Source organism: Simochromis diagramma, unplaced genomic scaffold (assembly GCF_900408965.1).
Source record: "Simochromis diagramma unplaced genomic scaffold, fSimDia1.1 OVJJ01000816.1, whole genome shotgun sequence".
Classification (NCBI taxonomy): Eukaryota; Metazoa; Chordata; class Actinopteri; order Cichliformes; family Cichlidae; genus Simochromis; species Simochromis diagramma.
The window spans coordinates 5,022,841-5,050,767 of record NW_024386908.1 but is presented as its reverse complement, the minus strand read 5'-3'; the positions used below and the strand labels follow the sequence as shown (position 1 = coordinate 5,050,767).

General features: G+C 40.8%; 2 protein-coding genes across 4 annotated transcripts; one reads left to right on the top strand and one right to left on the bottom strand.

The window, feature by feature from the left end:
- Positions 1–138: 138 nt before the first annotated feature.
- Positions 139–22,706, bottom strand: sapcd1 (suppressor APC domain containing 1). 2 transcript variants are annotated; one of them, XM_040035096.1, is made up of 4 exons: positions 22,600–22,706; positions 2,488–2,658; positions 1,922–2,077; positions 139–1,761 (listed from the first exon to the last, which is right to left on the bottom strand). In XM_040035096.1, the coding sequence occupies exons 1-4, from the start codon at positions 22,687–22,689 to the stop codon at positions 1,672–1,674; spliced, it is 507 nt and encodes a 168-aa protein (XP_039891030.1). In that variant the 5' UTR covers positions 22,690–22,706; the 3' UTR covers positions 139–1,671. The 2 variants fall into 2 exon arrangements, with proteins under 2 accessions (XP_039891030.1, XP_039891029.1); XM_040035095.1 differs by lacking the exon at positions 22,600–22,706 and adding an exon at positions 5,971–6,483.
- cdkn1d (cyclin-dependent kinase inhibitor 1D) lies at positions 22,276–27,843 on the top strand. Of its 2 annotated transcripts, none has more exons than XM_040035093.1 (3): positions 22,276–22,430; positions 24,605–25,095; positions 25,191–27,843. In XM_040035093.1, the coding sequence occupies exons 1-3, from the start codon at positions 22,291–22,293 to the stop codon at positions 25,247–25,249; spliced, it is 690 nt and encodes a 229-aa protein (XP_039891027.1). In that variant the 5' UTR covers positions 22,276–22,290; the 3' UTR covers positions 25,250–27,843. The 2 variants fall into 2 exon arrangements, with proteins under 2 accessions (XP_039891027.1, XP_039891028.1); XM_040035094.1 differs by lacking the exon at positions 22,276–22,430 and adding an exon at positions 22,712–22,890.
- The last annotated feature ends 84 nt before the right edge of the window (positions 27,844–27,927 follow it).

Sequence of the window (27,927 nt, the reverse complement as noted above, 5' to 3'; positions counted from 1 at the left end):
AGTAAATTTGGCATGCAGACTGGAGCAGCCAGGGATTGAACCATCAACCTTCTAATTTGTAGATGTACTTCCTGAGCTACAGCCATCCCTACTTATTGTAAATTCCAGTAAATGCAGACAGTAATAGATTCTTTTTTAAAATTACAGCTAATCACAATATTTCCATAAAAAGAATGGATTTATTTGCCAGTTTGATTTCATTGAATGCAAGCTGATTGAAACCAGACTTACTGCTCTGAAGAGAACTCACTGTGACCTGGTTCCCATCTTTGAAGTAACCACTTCAAAATACCACCTTAAACCATTGTCCCCTCAGTGACTTCTCACAGTCCAGGCCCTGAGATGGCAAAGCAGCCCAAAACCATGATGCTCCCTCCACCGTGCTCTACAGTGGGAATGAGGCTTTGCAGCTGATGTCCCGTACCGTGTCCCCTCGAAACAGTGTTGTATATTTTTGTTTCTCCGTTTTTTAAAATTTTGTTTTGTTTTGAACAACTCTTCCAGGATTGTTTCTTGAGCTCTTCTTGTAATCTTTACAGGACACCCTCTAAAGACAGTAGCAGCAACAGTCATTTAGCTATCAGCAGTTTTTCTTAATGTGAATTGATGATCATTCTTTTGTTCACTTTTCCACCAATGTGAATCTCTGTACTTCTTATTAAGTGATCAACTACTGGTTGTAACAGATGGCTGCCCCTCCCTGAGCCTGGTTCAGTTTAAGGTTTCATCCTGTTAAAAGTAAATTTGTCTTCCCACTGTTGCCAACTGCTAACTCGTTGGGGGTTCGTGTGATTGTTGGGATTGTCTTGCTAATAATATAAATATAAATATAAAACACCTTGAGGCAACTAGTTTTGTGACTTAGTGCTATATAAATTACATTGAAATGAACGTAATTAAAACTGAGACATGGGCTAGTCTCTCAAATTTGTAAGCCTTTATTATAATGAGATTACTTTGCTTCAAGTGTCTTTTGGAGAAGTACTAAACACTATTGCTCACTTATTGCACTTACTCAGTGCATTCAGTAAAGGAAAAAAAAAAAAATTAATTTGCTCATGTGGTATCAGTTTAGTCATGTTGTGTCCATCCATTTCAGAGAGTATCTCCAAACATGGAGACATTTCATTTCATAAAGAATCAATGCAGTGATCCAGGTGTATCTATTATTCAACTGTACGTCTACATACAACTGAATATATTCACAGGGTCTCTTACAGTTAGAATATGATTTATTCACGTGCCCAGCAAGCACATTTACAGAAACTAGAAGGTGTTACGGTTCAAATGAAGCCTCGTGCATCTTTTTCTGGACTTGCAGTTGTTATTTAATATACTTTTACATTTTAATTAGACAAATAGTGCAGGAACAAATTTGTGGGAATACTTGGATGTTGACATAACCCTAAATGTGTCATCAGCAGCAGAGAGCATAAAGTGGTCAAAGTTAAATGATAGTCATGAGGAATTAACAAATGCAGCACATTCAACACGTCAGTCAAGTTATTCAAAAACATTCCAGTCAGGCTGGTTCACTGCACACAAAGCAAAGAAAAAAATAATGTATCATTTACTATCATTTATTAATTTAAATACATATTTACATGCAAATAACTGTATGATATCCAGTTAAATGTAAGTTTGGGGTGTAATACACGTGTAAGCTTATAGTCAGCAGTTCTTCAGTGCATGGAGTTGATTGAGGAGAGCGTGTTTTTCCTGTTCTAACAAGGATATTTGACAGTTCTTGTTCTTCACCTCCTGTTAAACATGAAAAATGACAATGTTACACAAAGGGACAAATCATAAGAACGCTGATGCAAAACTTATTCACGTAACTTTATTAAAAGTTCTTAAAGAAGATGTTTCAATATTTAATTAAAATGTATTTCTTCTACCTCCTTGAGGGTTGTTTCTTTACCTGAGTCAGTACTGAGTTGTGCCACCGGAGGTCACTGTCTGCCACTGCTTCAAGCAGAGAGGGGTTGCTGCTGGTCATGGCGTTGGGCTCACTCATCACAGAGCCCAGAGAACCGTTCACCCGCTGGATACGAGACCTGAGGAGGCAGGAGCGAGCCTGAGGACAGGCACACAGAACTGTTAGTGGGCTTAGAAACACCCGAATGGATGCCAAGCACAAGTCTCATCTTCATGATTGGTGAGGAATGCTCTCACTAACAGATGAAAATGAAATAGATGCTTAAAATGATGTAATTACAGGAAATGTTTGTCGTTTAGGAATGAGGCTGAAGTCTTCCACAATTTTTCAGATATTGACCACTAAACTTGGACGCTGTGCATGCTAAAATTTATGGTAAGGCCCGATGCAACTTCCATCCTTCAGCCTCGACAATAAGGCAGCCAGTTGTGATTGTGTTACAATTACAAGCCTTTTCAAAGTCAGAAGGAAGTTAAGACTGTAATCATTCATCGTTATTAAACATGACAGCCTCATGTCAGTAAAATCAAAGAGGCCCTTCTCTGTACCTCTGCTCCATCTTCATTTCTGGAGACAAACCCACTTCTGCTTTCGATGCTATCCTGCCAAGCCCTGTTCTCCTCCAGCCGCTGGAGATACCAGAGCCGAGCCTTCTCCAGAATCTCCAGACCAGACCACAGAGCGTCCTTCTCCTTCTCCAGATCCTTCAACCGTTTAATCTGAAACACAAAGAAGTAAAATGAAATGGAAAACTTTGGATTTGTGCTGAGTTATATGATAGAACCAGTTTTGGTATGTCCCTGTGTACTAGGCTAACATGTTTGACCTTCAGGTTCATGTATAGAAGCATGTAAACCAGAGGCCCCGAGGCACTGTGTACCAGGCAACACTGAGCAGCAGGTGGCCTTTAGCTCTTTAGTCTATGCCCAGCGGGGTTACAGCGGGGTTACAGGCTCTTTAAATAGGCTGAAACAAAGACACACAGTGAGAAACATGACATGTGGCGGTGGGGCTTCATGACTTCAGACCATTAGAGTCACTGTAATCTCAACGACAGTGAGGCCGAAAACTCTATTCTCTATTTTAGAGTTAATAGTCTAAATTTATTCTGGCTCGGCTGCTGATCGTTAGTAGATTTACTGCTAACGGAAAACTGGTTACACTGATCCTTCAACAGGAAGCTGTGAAGATCGAGCTTGACATGTGGGAATGTGTCACTGGGATGACTGTAGAGTCACGCTACCCCGAATAAAGCAAAGATAGAAATGACTGAACGCAACCTGACTCAACACACGCACTTTATACATACAACGATGCGCATCACCTTTACGTGACAATTCAACTTGTCTGAAAAACACACAGTGAGTGAGTGTGCTGTTCAAATGGAAAACAAATTTAAAAAGCTAGAAGTATTAATGAGACGTGCTGTTAATCTGAATATTGCTAACATGACCTCTTAATCCATGGCTGTCAACCTTATGTTATCAGTTTGCCACATATGATTCAGTTATGATAGTTAACCAAAAATGTACATTGTGAAAACATTCAACTCTCTGAGAGCCTTGAGAAAAAGAGATCAGGTTCAATATTATCTACAAGTTTGTCACATTGAGTCGGCTTACTGTTATCACAAACAAACACTACATTTAAAAAAAAAGAAAAGAATGTAGAAAGCATATACACCACTGGGCTGGTTAGCTGTTAGTGAGAAAACATGCACATTTGCTCTATAGTTTTCTCTGTTTTCTTGTCTCAAACGTGTTAATGTTTAAAGGAAACCATTAAACTTGCGACTATTTCTATAGGATTGTGCCGTGACCTTAACCCCTAAAAATCCACGTTTTTCCAGTTAGAAAATGTAAAATTCATGAGAAGTAAAAAACGCGGTTTGCGTGATATTTTATGCTAAACATACTGACATTAGCAGAATATAGTTTCCCTACCACAAGAGAACAACTGCAAAATATCATGGCAATTCCACAGGCAGTATCAAAGATGAAAGTAGTCACCGTGACCTCAGCTGCCATATATGGAAGAAAGGGTGGAGCCCTAATTTATCAAGCTAACTCTAGCTAGCTTGGTCAGAAAGCTGCATTCACAAACTGTTTGGGTGCAGGAATACGTTAATTGAGCCAATTAATGCTGAGGCTAACAAGCCAATTATACAGGCAGGTGAGTTATTAAAAAGAGAAAACTACCCACACAGGCGCAAACCCTATTTTGTACCAGGCAGTAAATATGCTTTTTAATCTCTAAACTTCAACCTGTCTGTGGAGATTAACTTCATTTTGGTGCCAGCCTCAAGTGGCAGCTACAGGAACTGCAGTTTTTGCCACTTTTTCAGCTCTGGAGTTTGCCCCTTGGTAGCTAGCACCTATTAAACTTCTCTCCCATGGATAAAAATATAATGGAAGCACTGTTTAAAATATAGTTTTTGTTCTTCACTTTCTTTTTAATTATCGACTGAATGGTGACTGATATCACTGCACAGATATCAGGCTGATCTTATTTTTGATGCCTGGTGTGATTTTCTGATGGTTGTGGTGTGTTGCAGGGTACACCATCAAGACTATAGCTGTAATAGCTAACTACAAACTATTTTAATAGTCAATCAATTGTTTTGTTAATTAGGTCATTTGACATGGGTGGCAGGAGGTTGTTACTTATTATTTGGCTCATAAGCGTAAACCTTTTTTTCTTAAATGTTAATAATCCAATAATAGGATAGTTTAGAAATGCTGTCATCACATATTTTATTCAGCAGAGCAGCTCCAACATTTATCTCAGCACTGTTTGCAGCACGTGCAGCAGAGTAGCATTGCAAATGAACAGAGGGTGGTGCATCATCATTATATGAATCCAAAATGTGTCTTTTCAACTAACAAAGCCATTCCCCAATGGTGTGTCGAGGCACACTTCTGTGCTGTGTGAGGCAAGTCTAGCTGTGTGCTGGAATTCAATAACAGTCAGAACTTATTACTGCTAGACAAAAAGATATGGATGAATTGTTAATCCACTGTTTTAGTACTTTGCAAGCAGTGTTTACCTGAGGCAAATCATACAAAAAAAAAAGCTTTTTGCACAGCTGCCAAAAGTTGGATGTTATTACAGCATGACACATGAAAAACCTGACTGACAGTGAGAGTAGAGAGCCCTGAGCCTGAGCCTGTCAAGTAACTTGAGTAATACTCCACCAAGCAATCTAAGGAGGCACTTAGAAACCACAAAATCCTCTTTTGCAAAACTTATCCAGCTTTAAAAATGCTGAATTTTTACCATGCCTTTTTTTTTGAAAGGAATGGTATTCACCAGTTGAGTTTAACACAGAACAGAATAAATGTGATAAAACCTCAGACGGCAGCAAAAATGTGCAGATATCATGTTAGGCATATTATTAAAATTGCCTTTGTCCTACAGTGCAATCAAAGAATGAACTGAGGACATCTCGTGTGACACTGAATTAGCTTTATGCAGACATGAAGACTTAAAATTGGACGTTTTTACCTCTTTGAATTTGCCTAAAAAGTTAAAAAAGTTTTTTGTTTGTCTGTGAGACTACACTTGTGTTTGCTGTCTGTTCAAAGATTAATGAAAAGAATTGTTTAACAATCTCAGTTCTAATCAACAGATAAGATTTCTGACATTTATGTCCCTGCACTTTAGTTGTTTGTGTTTCTTGGCACTCGTTCCTTGTAGCTTGTAGCTTGTACCGGTTGAACTTACTAGTGAAATATGCTGCCATTTAGCCTAGATAAACTTGTCTCTTTATAAGAATACTGTAAAATAATGAGTAAATGAGTCAAAATCAACACAGAAATGATGGATGTTACATTCCAGAGAAGTGGGAAAAGTCAGGTTATTGCAGGTTGGCCAAATGTACCAAACTAGTGACACTTCCCCAGAGACAGAAGAGTCCATCAAAAGCATGTTTAGTATACAACAGTTTGATCATTCATACAACTCCTAAAAAAAACAGGGAGACAAAACAGATGATGTAAGTACAGACACACAAATACCACCTCTATCCTCACCCATAGGTAGAAGCGAAGTGCGTCCACGCTGCACAGACTGGTCTTAAGCGGGATGATAACCACAGTGTAGGAGCCAGAGCTGGAGGGACGATAGGCCATGGAGAGCTGATCAGTCACTGACAGCTACTGCTACCCCATGCAGCTGGGTTGACCACAAACAACAAACCATAGCTTGCCACTGGCTGACTCAGAATAATACCGCGGGGAGAGAATGAGTGTGCATGAGTGTGAGAGAGAGAGAGAGAGAGAGAGAGGGAAGGCAGGACTGGAAAAAAAAAGCAGCACGATACACAGGCTCAGGCAGCATGGTGCCCCCGGGGCGAGGTGATGAAAAATTCCACATGTCACTGACTGGTTGATCGACAACCAGTGACAAAGAGAGGGAGAACCGGGTTGGAGAGAGGGTGAGACTGGCACTGCCGGATCAAATATGAGAGAAAAGACAACAAAAGGTGAAAAAGCACCCAGCAGGAAATATGAAAATGAAGCTGCGGATGGGAGATTTGAGGGGAGGATACAGGTGTGGTTACACACTTATCAGCTCCTGATGTGTTTCCATCAGTGTCATAACAGCGGGGGGGGGGGGGGGGGGGGGGGGAGGAGGAAAACAAGGCTGTGTTTCACAAACACTCTGAATTTTCCAACAAGATACGAAGAAGTTGTCCCTCAGCTCAAGGAAAATCATGCTAATCTGCAGCTAGGTCCAAAGGAAGGGCACGAAATCACTTTCTTGTTAGTTTCAGGTGAGCTTTCTGTCCCAACATGTTGCCTGGAATGTGACATAACCTGAGGATGAGAGATCAAGCACAGAGGTGTGGAGCACTGAATGGAGCTGCTAAACAAACTTGACTATGGCGAGTATAGTTTGGAGTTTGAGAGCAAGTACAGGAGATAGAGACTTCAGTAGGCTCAGTTTATTGACACTAACAGCATTACTATCAGCGCTTAGCTGTTCAGTTAGTCAATGGCAACACAGAAAATCAGCAACACATGTTATTCATTAGGGCCTCAGGCTAAAGTGGCTGTTATGGATCCAACAGCAGCCCTGTTGGAGAGATTTTAGTGCAACTTGTGAGGGAAAAATATATATATAGAAAATAAAATCCCCTACTGTGCCCCCTCAGATTGGTTCTACAATTAACCTCTACAACAATGTGTTAAATATATGTTATACTAGTGTTTTGCATCAAGCACAAAACTACCATCAATGAACGGACAAAACCAAACTTTGGAGGTACCCCTCCTGTTTTGTGTGAGGGCGTTTTGTGTTCAAAAGAGAGGTCATTCATTAGCTTGTGCAGCTAAGCTATGGACAAAAGTGCTCCCTTTTAAAGTGGACACGAAACACTACATGCATAAAGGCTAATATACATCATGGATTCCTGCACGTTATACAGCATCCAGAGGATAGTCTGTGTATTCAAACCCACCTCTGGCGCTGGTGCCCTACCCTCAATTTTAAATGCATATAGACACTGAGGGTTTTCGGGAGGAGCCGTGCTGCTCTCTGGCAGGAAGCACCATGCCCTCCTGTATTTTAAATGCACTTCTTCACTCACCCCCGTTCTGTTAACCATCAGGGATGGGCGGCTGGGAGGAGGTGCTGGCCGTCGGATTGGGGTCTGGGATGCGGGGCCTCCCTGCTACTGCAGATAAGGAGGCGATCTGCTTTCCTCCACCCCAGAGAGAAGGGTTACATCTCCTGGGTCTGGGTACGGTTTGCCCCTCTGGGGGCAGGGGTACCCGGACCTGGGATATAGAGTATGTTTGGGGAGTGCGAATGTGTGTACAGTGTCTATTTATGTCTGTCTCCACGTCGGGTGAGTGCTGAGTATCTGTTTGTGTATATGGGGGTGGGAATGCACGTTTGTGTCTGCGTGTGCCTGTTCGTCTGTGTCTATATGTCAGCTTGGGTCTTAGAATCCACCTCTCTGGGAACATCTTAAGCTCTTCGAGGTATGGAGGCCCATCTCCCCTCACCATACTCCCTGCCAGTGGCTGATGCCCTGAGAGGTGTGTTGGTGTTTCTTGGTGTCTGGGGCTGGGTGCTCATGTATGTACCGGCTCACTCCTGGTGGCCGATTGGCGGGGCCTGGTGCCTGTGGCCCGGCTGGGCACCTTCCGGGGGGTGGGGTGCCCTCAGGCCTCTGGCCTCTGGGCCTGAGGCCCGGTCCTCTCTGGCACAGCTGGCTGCCGGCAGAGCCTGCGGGCACGTCACCGCAACCCCCTCTAGCCTCTGCTCCGTGGCTGCTGGGTGACCTCTCGTTTGGGGCTCTCCTCAGCTCTTCCCAGGAGGGTGGCAGACAACAATTCTGATGGCTAATGGTTAATGCTTTGGACTTTGAATTCACTTCAAAACACACTGAGATCTGCTTTTATGAGACCAAAGTTCTAAGCACCAACCATAATATCATATCTGTAACCTCTGTAACAGCTGCATGTATTGAGGGCTTAAGATGAAACAGGAAGCTCTGTGGAATTATCTATATCACCAAAAAGCGCTGTGGAAGATATAGATGGTTGAGCAGGTTAAGGCGTAGATTCGACTGCCACTACTGCATTCAGGTGTTTTCATAGCAGGAAACCGACTTGTTCAGATGAACAGGGTACAACTATTCTTAGTGTTACTCTGACAAAATGCATTTGAGATCTAAATTTCTCATAACACAGGTCTCTTAGCTGGGCACTGCTCAACCCTGCAAAGTGATTGGTTTTGTAATGATGAACAGCAGCTTCATCTTTCTTTTGCTACATGAAACTACGAGAAACTTGCTGTCAGAAGTGGGATTTGAACCCACACCTCCATAGGAGACTGCAACCTGAACGCAGCGCCTTAAACCACTCTGCCATCCTGACACAATAGCCCATGAGATTTGGCAAACTGATAAATACCTTTGCTGGTTCATCTTACTCTGGAAGACCTGACAAAGTCACACCTTTCACAAAGTCACACAATTCAGACAGACATTTGTAAAAAACTGAGAAAAACCTGAGAAGTTAGCCTCCGGTTTACAGTTTTCTTCAGTCTTTGTGGTCTGCCTCATGAATGTAAAATTGCTTGTGTAGCCAAACAGAATTCCTGCAGTTTGATTTCCATCAGTGTCCTGAGTTTGTCATTGTTTATGTGATTATTAAAAATCCATGAATGTTTTATTGTTTATCTGACAGTGCATAAACAAAATGATCACACACACACGTCCTTCTGCTAATTAAGAAAATCTCATATCAGTCGTTATTTGCTTTGCCATTACTTCCATTATTGATGGACACTACTCTAATGTGATGACGTTAAAAGCTCTGTGAGTGAGGCTGCTTCTTGCCAGGTGTGGTGGTGTGTGCCTGTAATACAAGCTACCAGGAGACTGAGGCTAGAGGATAGTTTGAGCTCAGGACCTCTGAGCTGCGGCAGTATATCAGGTATCCTCGCTCAGCATGGATATGGTGCACCTGTGGGCCCTGGTACCACCAGGTCATCTAAGGAGGCCTGCACCGGCAGACAGAGCAGGTGAAAGTAGGATCAAGCTCATGAATAGATGCTGAAGATCAGCCTGAGCAATGCAGAAGAAGCAAGTCTTTATGCACTACTGATTCACACAATGTTTTGTGTTCTCAGTGCATGAAGCATTAAAAACCCGCAATTATTCCCAGTGCTATCCATTTAGGATCTGCGTTTCCCATCAGCTTTCTTACAACTTATGTGTGAGAAATAAATCCATGTTTACATGTTTGCAAATTTCTTAAATACTGAATGAAATATATTTTGAAATGCTTCGTCACAGGAGCAGGATTTGAACCCACGCCTCCAAGGGAGAAGGCAACCAGAACACAGAGGTTTTGCTCAGCTACTGAACACTGATTACAAAGATGCTTGAGCACGCTTTTATCTGTCAATATATGATAATATACAATTGAATGATCTCGAATGCATAACCCTAAACTGAATGGAATCTGACTTATGTATTTAAACTTGAGGTCAAATAGCCTTAGAAACAAATAGCAACTCAAACATGCACACACATGCATTCCTGATGAACTATTTCCTGCAAGACCTAAATGCAACGCCGTAGACCGTTCAGTCATCTTGACTCCAGGTGGTGTGCAATTAGTTATGATGGTAAGCCACCTCCTCACTGAAGGCACACCTGAATAAGCACAACACATAGCCGCTGGTAATACAAAAATGCACTGAAAACAAGAGGAAAAGAAACAACCTTTGTGGTAGTTACGGGTTCAGGGTCTGCCATCACCATCTTTCTTATGAAGCTGCCAACAAGGCTGGGATGCAGGAGCTGGTGTGTCTTCAATTATTATTAGGATTCTAAGGTCTCACAATCTCTGATAATCGAGGACCAATATTTATAAAAAAGAAGCTCAGAAAAAACAAAACGCAACAAACCATAAAACCTCTTTTAAGCTGTTACTGTAGGCTGCTGGGAGACTGGCTATCACATTCAGTACATACTGTGTTTTGATTATTCAGTGGGTGCGGTTAAGCCTCTTTTGGCACTGTACTGACAGGGAGGTCCATCAGCATGTGTTGATGGACCTCCCTGTCGGGAGTGAGTATTTCAGAAAACTGAAAATACGTTTTTGGTGTCAGAGGTCACAGGAAAACTGCCCGACTGCTTCAAACTGACAGGAAAAAAGTAACTCAAATAAGCATTCCTAACAACAGGTTATGCAGAAGAGCATCTCTGCATCTGTGTGTAGTTTTCTGTGGGCTGCAGCAATAGAAGAGCATACTCCTGTCAGGGTAAAAACAGAAAACTGGAACAAAATTGGACAACAGAAAATTAGAAAAATGCTTTCTAATATTCTCCATTCCGTTTCCCTTTTTCCCCACAGCCTACTTGAAGTGTGATATAGGTTATGAACAGTAGAGGGAGCTATAAGTCCAAACTACCTGCTGAAGAATACAAACTGTTAAAAGCTGACATTTTGTATTATATTCTCATAAATCTGTGCCGCAGTAACTTCAACAAAACACCAGATGGAGCAACACAATTAAGTGCCAACTGAGAGACTTCCTCAAAAGTATGTCAGCTATTTTCAACCTTTCCTCACCCCCCCTTTTTTTAATGGGGATGTTTTCTTTCATGAGGAACAACATGTTCAAAGTATAGCTATGAAAAACCGACTGAACCACTTTTCTTCTCCCAAACGATGCAAATTTAGACAGAAAAGAGGACCAGATAAGGACCCAGAAAAGCAATTTCAAAATATTTATATATAAATATTACATTTATATATATTCCTTTATATAGAAAAGTTACATTACAGAGGGAGGATTGTGTGTTCCATCATAAGACCTGTGAGTCTTGCCAAAATGAAGCCTAAAGCTTCATGAGCTCATGATATCCTGAGCAATAGATGGCCTGTTTTTTTGTACACAGCATATATGGTCATAAGTAAGACAACATACGATCACAAAGGTTTCCACTGTGGGTTCCCCTGAGGAGTGAATTCACCACATTTATTACATAAACGGTGCAAATTTATTCACACAAGCTGCAACTTTTCTGCCGCTCCTGTTTCCCCCCAGTCATGGTATAATACTTCGCAATATGTGCATACATGTTTGTAGGTTATTCATATTTAGTCTGAAGTTTCTAGCACACACACAGACAATTTTATACACAAACACACAAACACAACAGTAACTCACTTCCTCTTAAAGTGAATCTTTTTAGTCACTACTACTACTTTGTGGCTGAGAATGGGCCCCTGGTTGCTTCCTGTCTTGCTCTCTCACATACACACTTTCTCGCACACATATTTGCTCCCTCGCTGTCACTCCTGTGTTTCATGAATACTTATAGAACTGTTTGCAACAAAAAAAGAAGAAGAAGAAGCAGCTAACACGGACAGGCCACGGCCCCTCTATATAGCGATGTGAAACAGTCATGAAGAGTCACTGTCAAGCGGAATGGACACATTATTCCTCGCCAAAGAAGCTGGACGCTCCCTTCGCCTCTACAGTCCAATATCCAGTGCGGGCCATTCTGGGCTCACTGTTCCAGATCATAGTTTTGTGGAATCTTAAACATATTTTCCCCCCAACCCCCTTCAACACACACACACACACTTAAAACCAGTGATGAAAAAAATGACATGTCTTTGCAGTCTCTCAAGGGAGCTCATTACAGACTGGCTCCTCCTTGTCCTAAGAACCAAATATAAGCAATGGATAGGAATGGAACAAACAAGTGGTTTGAGAGGAAACTCAATCCTGAATATGATGTGTTCATGCCAAAAATAATATTGCGTGATGAGTTGCAGGAAGTGTGCTTATACATGTACAATATATTGGCTGTAATCTGACCTATTAAGGCCTCATGGATGTAGTTTAGGGATAGCGCACCTACAGCCAGCACTTTTTCTCAGACATTGAGCTTCTTTTTTTTTTTTATCAGAGACTAGATAGTGTCATTACCTTTACTCTTGGAACTAGGTGAGTTTATCCAACATTGCTCAGGCCCACGAAACTTTAAATGAAAGTCAAGAATTAAAGCTGTCAAAGATACCAAATGTGTCAAACTACACTTTTTTTTAACAGCACATCTCAAATGTTGTTGCCCAATCTATGTACTTTACACCATAAGCCACATTCCCCCTGATTCACACACACACACACACACACATACACACACTGTAGTTGGCGCCTGAATTGTGCACATACAGTACTTTCTTTATCATAAACACACATTGAGGGTTGTTTATTTTAAGGAGGGTGTTTGAGGCCTTACGGACTTTTCTGTGAACTTAATGTAGAAAAAGATGCTTTATGGATGTTTAGATCATCACACTGTTTGTTCAGTTTGTTTGCAATATTATCTGCAGTTTGTGCAGTATAATGTAGCAGAGCAGCAAATGGTGAAGTTATTAATGGGTTTGTATAATACTTTGCCAGAAAGGTAAAAAAATAGCACCATCATTTCCCCTTTACAATATTACTCTAAGATAAAGTATGTATTTACATGTAGACTTACAGGTAAACCTGTGAAAATGCTCACAGTGTATGTCGTCGACCAAATTTCAACGCAGGAACTTAATGCATTTAATGGTTAAGACGGCCAGCTGAAGTTCAAGGAAGTGCGATTAAAGTGACTTTGAATGTAAAATGCTTGTTGGTGCCAGACAATCTGGTCTGATTATTTCAGAAACTGCTGATCTGCTAGGATTTTTCCATACAACTATTTCTCGGGTTTATAAGAGATCTAAAAAGCAACACAAAACATGAAAATATTCAATAAGTGCCTGTTTTGTGTGTTAAAATGCCTTGTTAGTGCCAGTGGTCAGCAGATAACAGTTAGACTGGTTCAAGGGACTAGGATAGAGAGATTAACTCGAACATGTGTGCTGTCAGGAAAAACTCAAAGCAAGCTACAGCAGCAGAAGACAAGAGAAACTGAGACTACAACTTTCTTAACCTCACCAGTTGGACAACAGAAGATGGTAAACCCAGCATCTGTTGCAGCAAAAAATGGAGACGTCAACCTAAATGTGAAAGCATGGATCTGTCCTGCACTGTAGCAAAGAACCTTTGCTACAAAGAATTAAGGTTCTGAAACCAAAAGGAGGTTCCAACCCAGGACTAGTGGTGATTCAGAGATTTATTACACCATAAAAACAAGAAAACACAAGTACTTCAGGAAGCTCTTTAAAAACTTGTTTAAAACTACAAACTGAAAAACTGGACTTTTTTCAGAAATTAATCGGGCATAACATTAAACCTAAACCACATTTGTCTGTTCAGGGAAGTAACAGATTTGGATTCTTATTAAAAAATAAAAATATGCTTTTTTATATTTGTTTTTATTATTTTAGCATTAAAATATTATTTCAAGTCAAACATTTGTGTGACAAACAGTGAGGCGAAGGATTTCAGTGATTGACATACGACCTGGTAGTAAACACATTTGAGGGTACCCAACACAACTTTTGCAAGAAGCCATCGGTCAGCTTCAAAGTCACGAACGATGAGCAAAGTGCTTGCAGTATAGATGCAGCTTTGGACTACAAAACGCCAAGATAAACAGTGTATTACAATATAAAGAGACACAAAGGATGAAAATCATTTTAAAAATCACATTTCCAAGCCTAGAACCACTTTTTAAAATCTCATATTAAGAGATATTGATCAACAAAAGGTGCAACACATCTTATCATTTACTCTATCTAATACAATGTATATGCAGAAAGGTTCATACAGGCTTTAGAGGTTGTTCCTAAGCAACCCAGCTGGCCTGCTTACCATGAATACCCTGTGGCCCCAAATCGAGGATTTTTAATACAGACTCCTGCTGCCCCCTTAAAACCCAAAGGCCTTTTCTTTTTTCCCCCAGAGATGGACATCTTAAACATTAATCGTCATATCATCTGCTCACAAAGCAAGAATCCGACTCACACATAGGTTTGATGGTGCTTTTCGTACTTAATTTTACAACTTTTTTGCCCCTTCTGTTTTCCCCCAGTCATGGTATAATACTTCGCTTTAAACTGAGCCATAAAAAACAGGACTCAACAGGTTTCCATTGAAGAGATAAAGATGCCAGTTCACTCTTCCATGCAGATTTCTGGTGTGATCGTCTCCGGTGTAAAAAATAAAAAGAAACTTTCTGTGAAACAATGAGATTAATCACATCAGCAAAGATTTGTGCCTAATTTGTCACGGCAGCATTGAGATTATTGGTTGCAGGCAAGGTTAACATGCACGCACGCACACACACACACAAGCGCACACAATCTTTCTCTCTTTTCGGCAAGTCATTAGCTCACCCCCTACCCCCCCAACTCATTCGTCCTCTCAGCCAGCCTGTCACGCACACTTTATCGAAGCTCACGAACATATTCCATACCTTCTCCTCTTCCCTTTCTCTCTCTCTTTTTTGCACTATTGTCACACTCACAACCCAACCCAGTTCCACACGAGCACAGTCAGATGGAAACCAGATGTTCACCAGATGTAGATAAGGGCAAAAGCACAACAGCTGAAGCACCTATTTTAGCTCAGCTGCAGGGAGGAGAAGCAGACAGCCCTCCTGGACTTATGAATGGCACATAAAATAAAGCTTCACTTAAGTTTCTTAGTATATTCCATGCAGTTATTCACCATGCAGTCACATTAAGCCTATATGCATTTGCAATAATTCAAATTTTGCTTTGGTTTTATTTAATGTTTCATATTGCCTTGCAGTGACTTTTGCTCTAGTCTTGACATTGAATTAACCTCAGTAAGACCAAAACAAGTTCCTCACACACACACACACACACACACACACACACACACACACACACACACACACACACACACACACACACACACAGAGGCAGAGATAAAAACAAAGGATCGATTTACAGCAGCCTCGCTCCGCCCTTCAGCCTTCCTCCTCCCTCTCCCCACGCCCACAAATACACTCTGCAGAAACAATATTTCAGAAAGCACCGCCTCAGAGAACAGGCTGTTCTTGAAAGAACAAGTAGTACTTTAAGTGTACAGATAAAATGCAAAGTGGGAACACGCTGAGTGCACACTCAGGAAATGGTGCATGAGACACCGCAAGTCTGAAAAAATAAATGTTAGAGTCTCCTGTCTGCATCTTTTCCCCCCAACGCTAGCCCCTCGAGGAGCCCCCAAAACAAACAAAATCAGGGTCTCTTTGGGCAAATTTCATCTTAGAGCCATTCACCGTGACGACCAAGTATCCCCCCCAGTGAGCAGCTCTAACTAGCTGCCACCCCGAACCCTCGGTCTCTCCAGACCCAAAGCAAACTCTCTCAGACTCGCTCTTTCAACATAGCACATATATGAAAATAGTATATGACTGACTCCCCCACTCTCTGTGACAACCCCACCTGTGGCCTCCACAAGTGGAAACTCCCATGGAAACTCCTCACATATTTTTCACTCACAAAGTTTTTTCTTTTCTTTTCTTTCCCTTTTTTTTTGGTTTTTTTTTGCAGCACTAATGTCCTGATTTGATTTTAACTCCACCATTGGCTTTGAAGGTGTGTCACCATTCAATATTAATGTCCTGCTAATAACAGATTTTATGGTTTGCAGAACAAAAACATGCAAGTTGGGGTGAAAACCAGGCAAATGAAGAATTTTAGATGCTAAATATAGCAGGGCTGAATACTAAGGGAATTATAGTCATGAACAAAGTTGTAAAAACTGCAGTTTTTACAACTTTGTGTCACTTAAGCCTTTGTAGGCTCCAATGATAAACTGCTAAACTTTATAGCATTAAAACAAGAGTTTAAAACTTGGTAGAAAATCAATTCGGGTTTCTGTGGATAGCCCCCCCCCCCCCTCCATAAGCACTCTGAATGAGGTGATTTTTTTTCACATTCACCTGGAATAATTGCATCAGAGGCGTGGCAGGTCTGACAGGTGGATCTCATCGAGTAGGCTCGGCCTCATCCACTTGCCAGTAAACTGGACCCTTTTACTCTCTGTGCTACTGGACATTTTAAAAGGATTTTTTTTTAACTTCCTGTGTCGTAAAACGCATCCAAGAAGTTTTTGCATTAACTATTAGTCTAAAATGGTTTTCAGTCTCGACCACTTTCCTGCTAAATGTATGGGCTAAGTAGCTCATTTTGGTTTAAAGCGAATAAAACATTAAGTCTATTTTGTAACAACTGGTCACACTATATTTCAAAAAGGACAATTATCTGTGCTATGGTCATAGGCTAGTCCTTAGCAAATAAGCAAGCTGGTTTCAAAATCAAATCATTTAGTGAAATCATTTAGGTTGTGCTTTAATTAACAGATTCTAATGAGTTAGCTAACCTAAAAATATTATTATGTTAATTAACAAACAAAGTTTGTTATATTTATTTTTGATGTCTTTATGCTAAGCTAAGCTAAGAAGGAAGTAACTTCAGTTAGTAGTCAGTTGGTACGGATAAATGAGCTTCTCATGAACCTCACACCAAGACAGTAAAGAAGTATTCTCAAAAATTTTAGCTTATCACTGAACAGCTTCACAGTCACTGTATGTCGGTGTGTAATTTTGATGTGCACTAAAAAGTAACCACAATGATCTTCCAAAATATGTAGCTTTGTTCTCTAAACACAATAACTTTTCACCACCACCATATTACCTGTAATTCACCAGCCCGTCCTTACTGGAGCTGGCTTGTTATTATTATTTTTTTTACTTTATGTAACATATGCACGGTTGAGGCCTACAGGTATCTTTGCTGCTTGTACAGCTTGTATGTTGGTGTAGATCCTTATCTGTTGCATGAACGTTTGTGTGTACACATTTGCACATGCACTTGTGAGCACACAAAAAAGCGTATATGCCCCGTAGGAAAACCGCTTAAAAGTCAAATGATTGTAGACTGTGCCATCGTACTGTTGAACTGTACAATTAAATTTAGATTTAGATCCATTTTCAAAACAACATTCAGTAAAGCACTGATTATTTCTCAAGCAGGCCCAAATCCTCTTTGACACAGATGATGCTAATGTTACATAGACTTTTAATTGTTATATGCATGATGATGTAGGAGCAGACATACAGGGTACATACAGATATATATGTACGTGTCTATGCTACAATCATTATAGTCAATTTTTGTTTCCAAAAAACAAAAATATTAATATAAATGCTTGATTACCATCTGGTATTGCACAGGGGGTAGTTTCCTCATATACTCTACAAACGAGCTGTCTGGAGGTTAGCTTCTAGCTTATGGACATAAATGCAAACAAATGCAAGGCTGTAAGCAGGCAGCTGTGAAGCCTTATGTCAGTGATGTAACATGCAGACCAACTTCCCGTAATTCGCTGCCATTCCTCTACTTCTTGTGCAATTAAGTGTCTCTTTTTCTCCTTGCCTGCATTTTGTTGTGGTATGCTAGGAAATAATGACTGATGTAAACAATCTCCTGTCTGTGGTAAGCCTCTTCTCAGCGCTTGCTTCCGGAGCTGAAGGGTAGAAGGATGTGGAAACCCCCGCACTGCACCTGTGAACCAACAACTTCCTCTCACCAGTTTTTCTGTCCTCCTTATCTCTATGAAAGCATCCCCCTTCAATACAGACGCTTCCTGCTCAAACGAGACTGGCGTACGGTACGTGCCGTACGTTCTTTTGGTGTTTTCCTCAGAGCATCTTCAGCACCAAAGCTTCAACGCTGGAAAATTATCTCTAGACACGCACCTTTCTGAAACCTCAATCTCATCCGGAATGAAACCAAACTGCATTTTAAGTTCTGCATGGCACAATATTTGGTAGTTAAAGCAGTACTTAAAATAATGAAGGCACAAAGGAACATGAGCCTAACCTCAGTGTGTATTGTAACACCTTCCTACATATGCTATATGTCAGCACGGGGAATAATGTGACCAACAGTATTTAATTGGTAATTTAATGTGATTCTGTGGTTTAGTGAAAGTCAGTATTATTGTCAATATTATCAGATAAATGTGAAGGAGGTGTATTATAGGGTTCCTAGTGGACTCTCTGTTGTTTTCTTTGTTTGTGCACTGAATCAGTAACATTATAATAAAAAAAAGGCTGTATTCTTCTCTTTTTTGCAATCACAAGGCTCACCATGACAGTTTCCAGTCTTCTGACCAAGTCACATTGTACTATGATGACTGTTGTTTTACTAAGAGTGCTAATATATTCAATGGGCACTGACCGTGGAGCCGTTACAATGGGCTTAATGACTGCATATGCAACTGCAAAATAAAGCACAGGATTAAGAATGGGAAAAGGGGGCGGGCGCACCAAAACACACACACACAGGACTGTAGACAACAAGAAGAGGATTAGGAATTAAATGTGGAACAATAAGCTGACTGTAAATACAGGTCAGAGAGCTGACAAAACAGTGAGGGATCATGCTGCTGAGGACTCATTGTCTGCTGCTGAGTCCTCAAATATTACAGTGTATAAAAAGGCCACCTCACACACAGATTAGTAGGGCATTAGGGAAGTGGGCCACAACCCTGACTGACTAGTGTTAAAATAAATGAGACCTAAAACAATGAATCATTAAAAAAAGAAACAGTGTATCTTTCCATTAATGTGACAAAGATGCTTGGCTGAGGGGACACTCGGTCCCCTCATGTAAGTATTCATGTGACAGATATTTTTCAGTGCCAACCTTCTCCAGAAACGTGAAACGTAACCGTAACCTGACACTTTCTGGATGCTCTATGGAGCATGAAAGAAAGGCAGTTACTATGAAATGTATTGTTTTAACTTGTAGATCTATCTCTCCACCTAACTTTACACTCTGGATAACAGTTATTTCTAGTACAAATGGAAGAATTACATATGTGTAAACCAGGCACTCAGGGTATAATTAACAGGAAATGGAGGGCCTTTTCTTCAATGGTACAATATTTTTGCCTTAAAGTCAGGCAATTTAGCATAGGAGTCAATGTGATTGCTGTGAATGCTTTTCAAGGCAGGGTCAAGTCGCCATTTAAAGACCTTCACTTCTTGACACTGCAGCACTGGATGATGGTGCTGGGCTGGTACAAGCACAAGGCAGGCTAAGGCCAGGATGATACTTTCTGGGTTGGAGCAGGGTCTGAATGAAGTAAATTGAAGTAAAGTATATGAAGTAAACCAATTGCACATATTATGCCCCAGGCTTCAGACTTCAAAGGAGTATAACAGGAATGACTGCTTGCCTGTCGGGTCTCCAGCTCTCTCTGTCCGCCACAGAGTATAATCGAGGCCTTAAGGAGGTTTTGTGGTCGCCACACTGGTTGTGTCGCGAGCTATCTGTGACATCACCACAGCACGATTCATATCTTCACTGTGAGCGCATCAGATGGGATGCAGTATTCTGCTGAATGACAGGTCTCACCACAGAAACAAAACCTGCGTATCAGTACACGAGTGGAGAAAGTAGACCCCGGAAGAAAACATGGAGGTTTTTTTCTGTTTTCCATGGAAAGTGTCATCTTTTCAAGCTGTTACAGCATCTTCCTGTACATAATCTGGCAATCGCTGAGCTTCTGTACTGATATGCCATTGAATGTCTACGCACTAGAACAAAAAAAGGTACACAAATTGGTCGTTTCTTTTCTCTTTTGGTGTGTGCCACTCTTTGTGAGGATGATAGCAGTCTAATGGACCCTTTAAAGTTGCATTCACACTGGAAATGATTCACTCGTTACCGCATTATTGACCAGAAGAGCTCATAAACCTCTGTCTGCATCTCTTACTGAAGGAGGGAAAGCATTACTTGTGTCAGACTTGAATAACTCATTGTGCTAAACAGTTTAAAAATAGTCCGTGTATGTGTTTGCAAATCCTTGAATAACCTTTGGGAGTGAGGGCCGTTGGCTGGCTAACAGGCCCCTTGGATGACTTCTATATTATGTCACTGATAAGCAATAAAACAGTAAATTTTTTGCCCATGTGAAGAGGCACTGCAGCAATAGGAAACGGGAGAGTACAACAGGAAAGAACAATAATATTTTTTAAGTTAAGGGAACAAATGATGTGTCAGAATAGGTGTCAGAAAGATAAAAGAAGCAAAAGGGATGCAAAAATACCACCAGTGCTCACTGACAGTAAAAACTAAAAACTAAAATAGAAATAAAAGGAAGGCAGGCAGGAAATAGTGACGACAGTGATGATTTAAATGAATTTAGACTGTAGATGTCTGCGTGTTACAAGTCTATTGATGGATGTAACTAATTTCTCGAACAAGAGCCACACTGAAGGGGTCCCTGAACATCACTAAAATTACATCATATATAGACAAGTGGGAGGTATTCAAGTATAAAGTAAAAAGAAAACACTTGTATGGCAAGAAAGGGGTGGGGGCTCCAAATGAACTGCTCCGTGGTTTATTTGTAGTGTGAATGTGAAGCAACTCAACTACCACCTTTCCATAGCATTTTTTGCTTTGCATTCTGGGATGCGGCAGGGTACCATAGATGTGCAAAGGTCATTACGGTCTAGTAACTGGCTGTGAAATGAATGTAAATTTTCCACGTTCTCCAGCACTCCAGAACACAGCACCGTCATTACTCTATTTACTTTTGTTGCTTCACCAGACACGTGTGGCCAAAACAGGCTGAACATCTTCACAAGATTTGAAATTGCGCATTTTGGTTCACTTGGAATTCCCTTGGCTTTTTTTCTGTGTGAAAAGAAATCAAACCACTGGGAAAAAAGCATAAATTGAACTAAAGTAAAAGAACTATTAAAAAAAACCATGACTGTTAGGTCGTGTAAAACCACCCTAACATGCACGTTCTGTGGAAGGAACCTGAAGGGAGTTAAATGTAATAGATTTTAAAACTGGCAGAAACAATGTAATAAAACTGTGATATGGCACATAGTCTCAGACTATTTTTTTAACAGGGCTGGTACACGCTTTATCTTGAAACGTGACTGTGGTGTTGGCAAATCATCTCTAAAGATAACACCGGTCTCTAAATCTTTGGACATTATTTTACAATCTCAGTCTTCAACTGTAAAATTTGATTTTGAGTGCAATTAATGTGTTTTGTATGAAGGTGTTATTGAAACAACGGAACATCTCTTTGTTTTTGCACTCATTTTCAGTTGTTCTGGAAACAATTCATTGAATGGTACCAACAACAACAGCAACATAGTATTATGTTTACTCCTATAATACATTATAACACCAAACAACCCAACAATGGGTCTACTGTTTGGTGTCCTCCTCGTTAATGGTTTACTCATTGAACCAAAGGTCTTTACTCACAAGGACAAAGTTTATCCAAGCTCCACGCACCCTGACTTAACTTTGTATCAAGTCCCAAAAGATAGAGAGTTATGCACGTTTTACATAAACAGATATATGATTTAATGTATTAAACACCTTATTAATTTGGTCAGCAGACAAATTGTCAATGAAAACATCATGTGTGATGGCATGCAGTACAATGTCACGTCGTTTTTTCAGAGCTGCACTGGAACATTGCACAAGATTAAATCTAATTCATTTTCTTCAGGGTCAGAAAGCATTAAGTACATTATGTTCTTTTCAGTATTTATGATAATAAGTTGGTCAAGAGGTCAAGGGGAGAAGTAGCAATTGAGTTAAAAAAAACAAGTTCCTCTTTTACTAAATGCATTGAATCCTGTGAAGTAAGTTCAGGTGATTTTTTTTTATTTTATTCCCTACTTGGTTGGAAATTTGTATTCAACTGGAAAAATGTAGGTCAAGTCCAAATGAGTCTGTCTGTCCAGCCCTGTCACGTTGCAGCTCAACGTGACTCGAGGATACGGGCACGTCGCCAAAATAAAACGTGATGCAAGCAAACACGAGAACTGTGTGTCACATTTGAGAGACGAAAAAGGGGAAATGGCGGCCACTGCCAAAATATTTGACCTACTTCTGAGCGCCGAGAGGGAGAAGCGAAACACAGCGCGGGGAGAGCGAAGAGGGAACAGGTTTGGGAAGAGAGCTGCGAGGAATTTCACATTTTCGCAAACATATCAGAGGTAAGAAGTTTGTCTTTATTAAAATGTGATACATTTTTATTAATCTATTTCCTGTAGCACGTTTATAGGTGTAGGTGTTTTTTTGTGTGCATTTTTTTTTTTGTTCCAAAAGAAGTGCAACGTGCTTCATATTTTAATCACGCTAATAAACTATTATATCGTTACTAACCTCGTGGCTGCGCTCCAGCAACCTTGTTTTGGTGGCGACCACGTGACCGACTTCTCGCGTAAGGACGTCCCCTGTCTCTTCGCAGTCCATAACAAACAAGTCGCGGATAAGGGGACAGGACCGACCCACCCGTGGGTAGTGTTTGAGTGAAACTTTGCAGCGTGACAGTGTTTATGTCCGCGAGGGCTGTCACACAGCAACACCGTTAATTCCTCAAACCGGTGCGACAAAATAGCTGGAGCAGTCAAAGCGACACTTTTACCGGACTATTCTGAGATACTGACGCCTATGGTAAGATAAAAAATAATAATGTTTATAATACTAGTATTAATATTGCTGGTGGTCATTATAGACATATATAGGCTAGTTTTTATTTTTCCTTTTCTTAATAAGACGCTAGCTTTGTTTTAATCTTTCTTTGAAGCTAACAGAGTTTGCTCGCCTCACTGCTTAAATGTAAGCGTTCTGTATGCTTTCGTAAGAAAAAATAGTGCGTGTGTGTTGTTTTATGTAGCAAGGGCGAAGAGACTAGAAAAGACATGAGGCTGTTTGTGTGTCGCATCTCATTGACCCACATCCTCGTTTAATGTAACTGCGTCACGAACTCTGGCTGCTCCCTTGTTAACCCGCAAAACCTTAAAAAATAACACCCACCGCTGTGCGTTTATCCGCAGTTTAATGCCAGTGTTATAGTGCTGCAAAGGAAATAAATGCATTTTAAAGTGGAGGGATATATATTTATTTATGTTTAGTTTGAGGAGTGGAGGATTTTTTTTTCCCTCGGGGACACCGAGCATAGTAGAAACCTGACCACCAGCACACCGCGCCCACTTCATTTTCGACGCAAACAACTTTCTCTCAGGGAGCGCGGTCCTCTTACTGAACACAAAAACTGTTATGTGCCCGTTTTTTTTTTAAATGTTTTTGTACGGTAATGTGAGTTAAAATAGGTCATTGAAGTTATAAATATGTAATACGCACTCACTTAGGAAAGTGTTTGAATTGTTGTGGTTTGGGACATTGTAACGGTTCCTGTGGGTGTGCAGGTGCCGTAAATGCATTTAAGTGTACGTGTGAAAGTATAAGCATTATAAAGTATTAGGTGTCAGACAGTTGCGCAACTCCCTCACCCCCCAACCCAGGGTCTAATTGCTGTCTTTCAGGCTTATCTTCGCCCGATAGAGTGCTGGTATGTTCAAGAGCAGAATAGGTTAATTTGTAAAGTGCGTTTTCACCTCTGGAAAAACAGAGCAAAGTGTCTTAACGGAGCGTTTCTAAATCAGTTATGCAGGCAGGGGAAAAAAAAGGCAATTCATGACCACAAACCAATTTCCAGCGCTGGGCCCCCTTCCTGAGGGTTTTGACCTACATTTGCATGGGCAAAATCATTTAGTGTTTATGTATTTATTTTAGCTTTAGGTCTGCCTTCAGAGAGGAAAGACAACTTTTTACGCTGCATTAAGAGCGTGGCAATAACTGCCTATCCCAAATACCATGTTTGTTCTTTTTAAGCCCCGGGAAGTTAGTTGGAGTTGTTTGTAAAATGTTAACTGGGTTTGGCTGGGAGTTGGAAACCAGCGGAGGCTGCGCTCAGAATTCATCAGTCTGCCTCTAATGAAATGTCACAAATGCAGGGGAAACATTTTTTTGTCGACCTTCTGACCATTACTGTCGACCTTTGGCCTGTGAACACCAGAGCAGGTGTCGCTCTAGGTTCACTTTGAAGCAGCGGGCCAGTGAGGGTTGCTGGAGATTTATTTGGCGTTAGCTCATGTACCTGTTGCTGCAACAGTTACTCAGCAGGTGAGGGCACATGTGTGTGTGTGTGTGTGTGATCACATAAAACATGTGGGCGCCCAAGAGGCCGATATGGGTGAGGGCGGGAGTTTAGGTGTTCAAAAGCTTGAGTGTGTGCGTGTGTAATCTGTGCCAGTAAAACCTCAGATCACACCTCATTTGGAACTCCACTGGACTAATATATCCATGTGTGTTTGCTCTCTGATAGGGACATGGCGATGGCCTCTAAATCAATAGCGGAACCAGCTATGGAATCCGACCCAGAGCTTTTGCGCCTGGGAGGCATCGAGGCCTGGAAGTTGAAGGCGGGGCCGGTGCGGAAGAACCTCTTTGGGCCCGTGGATCACCAGCAGCTGCAGCAGGACTTCCAGCGACTGTTATGCATGAGCGTGGAGGTGGCCAACAAGCGCTGGAACTTTGACTTCCAGAGCGACGTGCCGTTAGAGGGCTCCAACATCCAATGGGAGGCGCTAAGGTGTCAGGACGTGCCGGCGTTTTACCGCAGCTGCACGGTTCGACCGCTGGCGAGGTCTGGAGCTGAGAAGACAAAGGAGAGACGGCGGACGTCGTCTTTGTCGGGCGAGGGTTCGCCTGGGTCGAGCGCCTCGTCTGGGTCTGGGGACGAGTACCTAGAAGTAACCACTAGGGGGTGCTACCGGATCCAGCGAACGGGGAAACGCAGACAGGCTGCGATCACAGGTGAGTTCGCTGGATTTGCTTGATTACGACAAGGAAAGTTAAACCTCTGTGGTCACACTCATAACTGATTTCCACTCTGTTCTCTCACTCTGCAGATTTCTTCAAGGTAAAGAAGCGGAGGCTCCTGCATAACAAGGCTTCCTCTCGGCAGTAGAAAAAGCACAGTGAGCGGAGGATCACCAAGTGGTCGACATCCCTCCTCACATCACCTCATATGCATCACATGTAGATATGTAGCAATATGCAAGTGACTGTCCACAAGCTCATACATGCATGGGCTTAAAAACTTCTGACACCACATACCTTTATAACTCAGCACAAGGAAGCTACCATTGCCCAAGTAAATTAGACTCTAGAAATCGGTTTTTGTGGATAGCTAGAAATAATAATAATAATACTGTATACTCTTCATACTGTTAGCTTTTTTTGTTAACTATACTGTGAAATCATTCTGAATGCACTCTCGCAGGATCCAACAGAAAACAGGCTCTAGTTTGAAGAGGTTAATGTTCTTCTGAACGTGCCTTAAGTAGTATTTGACCTCAGCCCTTGACCTTTTTTTTTCTCCCCACCCTCCCTCTTGCTGCAAGTCATAAGTGATTTTCATTTGACAAGTTTAGCCTTTACTCTAACCCCACAGCGCGTGGGGTCAAAACCTCGCCCGTAGTCAAAATGTGGTGACGTGACTGGGATCAACCTTTGGGGCAAAAGGTCAGCGGTGGAGGTTTCTTAGGGAATGTGGCTGTACGTCAGTGTTTTAAATTATAATAATGTTTCATATATCACTATTTATTATTCAGATTGATAAAAAAAATAAAGGAATGTGTAAAAGCGAGGTAATTAAATTACAACTTAGACTACAAGCCCTTATGGCTCGTAAAACACTCCACCGTTGCCACTTAAAACTATCTGAAACCATTAAAACACAGCAAAAAACAAAAAGTACAAACTATTTCCCCTTTTTTTTTGCTTTATATTATTAGCATCTTTTTGGCAACAGACTATAAACATATCTTAATGGTTGGCTTAAGCTTTTATTAATGTAGCATGTTCCCACTCTTCGTGTGATATTGTAAATGCGAATGTAGTGTTTTTATCACTGTGGTGCAGCTCAGAGGAACCAAATCTTCTGGTTCTACCGTTTAACTTTTTTTTTAATATATAAAAAAGTGTCACATTTTCTGTTGCTGTGCAGTTGTATAAGGCTTGTATATAGAAGATACATATATGTGTGTGTGAGTGTGTCAGTGTTTTTTCTCCCCTTTTATTTTTGTTTTTTCATTCGTTTTAAAAGTTGCGGCAGCTGATGCAGTCCAACCAAAGGATTAAGTTGCACACTTTTTGAGCGATCAGTTGTGGGTTACAGAAAGTCTCCAACACTTTAAAAACAAAAAGAGTTTTTCTGTTGTGATCCGTTACTGCATGTTTTGTGACTCAAATAGCATGCGGCTTTCCCTAGCTACAGTGATTCTAATTTGTATAAGGGTAAAAAGCCATAGCCTGGGTTTATCTGTTGTAACTACCTCATCATAAAATTCAATAACACAAATATAAGAAAATCAGAAAAAGACAAAAAAAATCAATCAGTGTAGCTCAGGTTGTTTGTGTCTACAGGCATGAAAGAGAGACAGACTCAACGAGGGGGAAGTTGTTATTCTGTTGTGGTAAAAACCTGTTGCTTCGTGTCGGGTTTCTCATCAGGTGAAAGAGTCAGTGTGTCATAGGGCCATGCAGAGGAAACTCGCCGAGGGGCGGTGTGGGGTTAGCTTTTGTTGTTGTTCCCTTTACTTTGCTTTGACACCATTCCCAAAACACACATGAGGAAAACAACAAGGGTCAGATTTAACCAGAACAAGAGGAAAAATGTCTCAGATCCTATCTGGATCAAAGGATTTCTGCATCCAGATGATGAGTGGTCTGTAAGTGCCCCCCCTCCAGAGTGTGTCTGTCTCTCTTTCATGACTCAGCTGCCTCTGCCTGTGAAAACTCACCATGAAGGTAGTTGTTTATAATCATGTTGGGTTTGACTTCCATGATTTTGCACAACTGTTTTTCACACATTTCATAAAAGCAGAAATTGCTTCTTCTTTCTTTTTAAAATCTTTTACTTTATCTGTGTGTAAGTTTGAATGTGCATCTGTTTTCTCAGCGTGTTTGTAGTAACTTATTTTCAGTCTTTGTCATTTGTTTTCAGAGGGACATCATTTTAAATTCCCCATTCTTTCTTGTTGTTTTGGTTTAGTTTTGTTTTGCTGTAACTAACTAATTGATTTTTCTTTGAAACCATATCATTGCACTACTTTAAACATTTTTGACAAAGGAACTACTTTTTTATGGTAATCTTCAAAAAAAAGGAAAAAAAAAATTCTTAAAGAGAAACAGACATGGAGTAGATGTGTCCAAGCAGATCTGCCATGTTGTTGAACGTGGCTTCTAACGGTTAAGCAGCATTTTGTAGCTTTGCTCCTCAAATCCACTAAGAGGAAAAATAAAATAAAATCTAAGAAAAATTTGGACGGAAATAGAATGAATCTCTAGTGTCTCACTCTGCTCAAGCAACCGCTGCTTTTCTAACTCACCTGTCGCAGCTATATTAAAAGGTAGTGCATACTTTGTATATGCATGAATGTATGACAATATTTCCATACGATTTATAATAATTTTTTTAAAACTGTAATTTAATACTGGTATATGTATCTTTGCAACATGTAAGAAGTGTAATTAAAAGAGATTAATTGCTGAGTTGAATGAAGGCTGTTGGTGTTTTAATGTGCTTCAGTCAGTTAAATGTTTATGAATTATATGGATATAAACTGAAATTACCAGCACAAC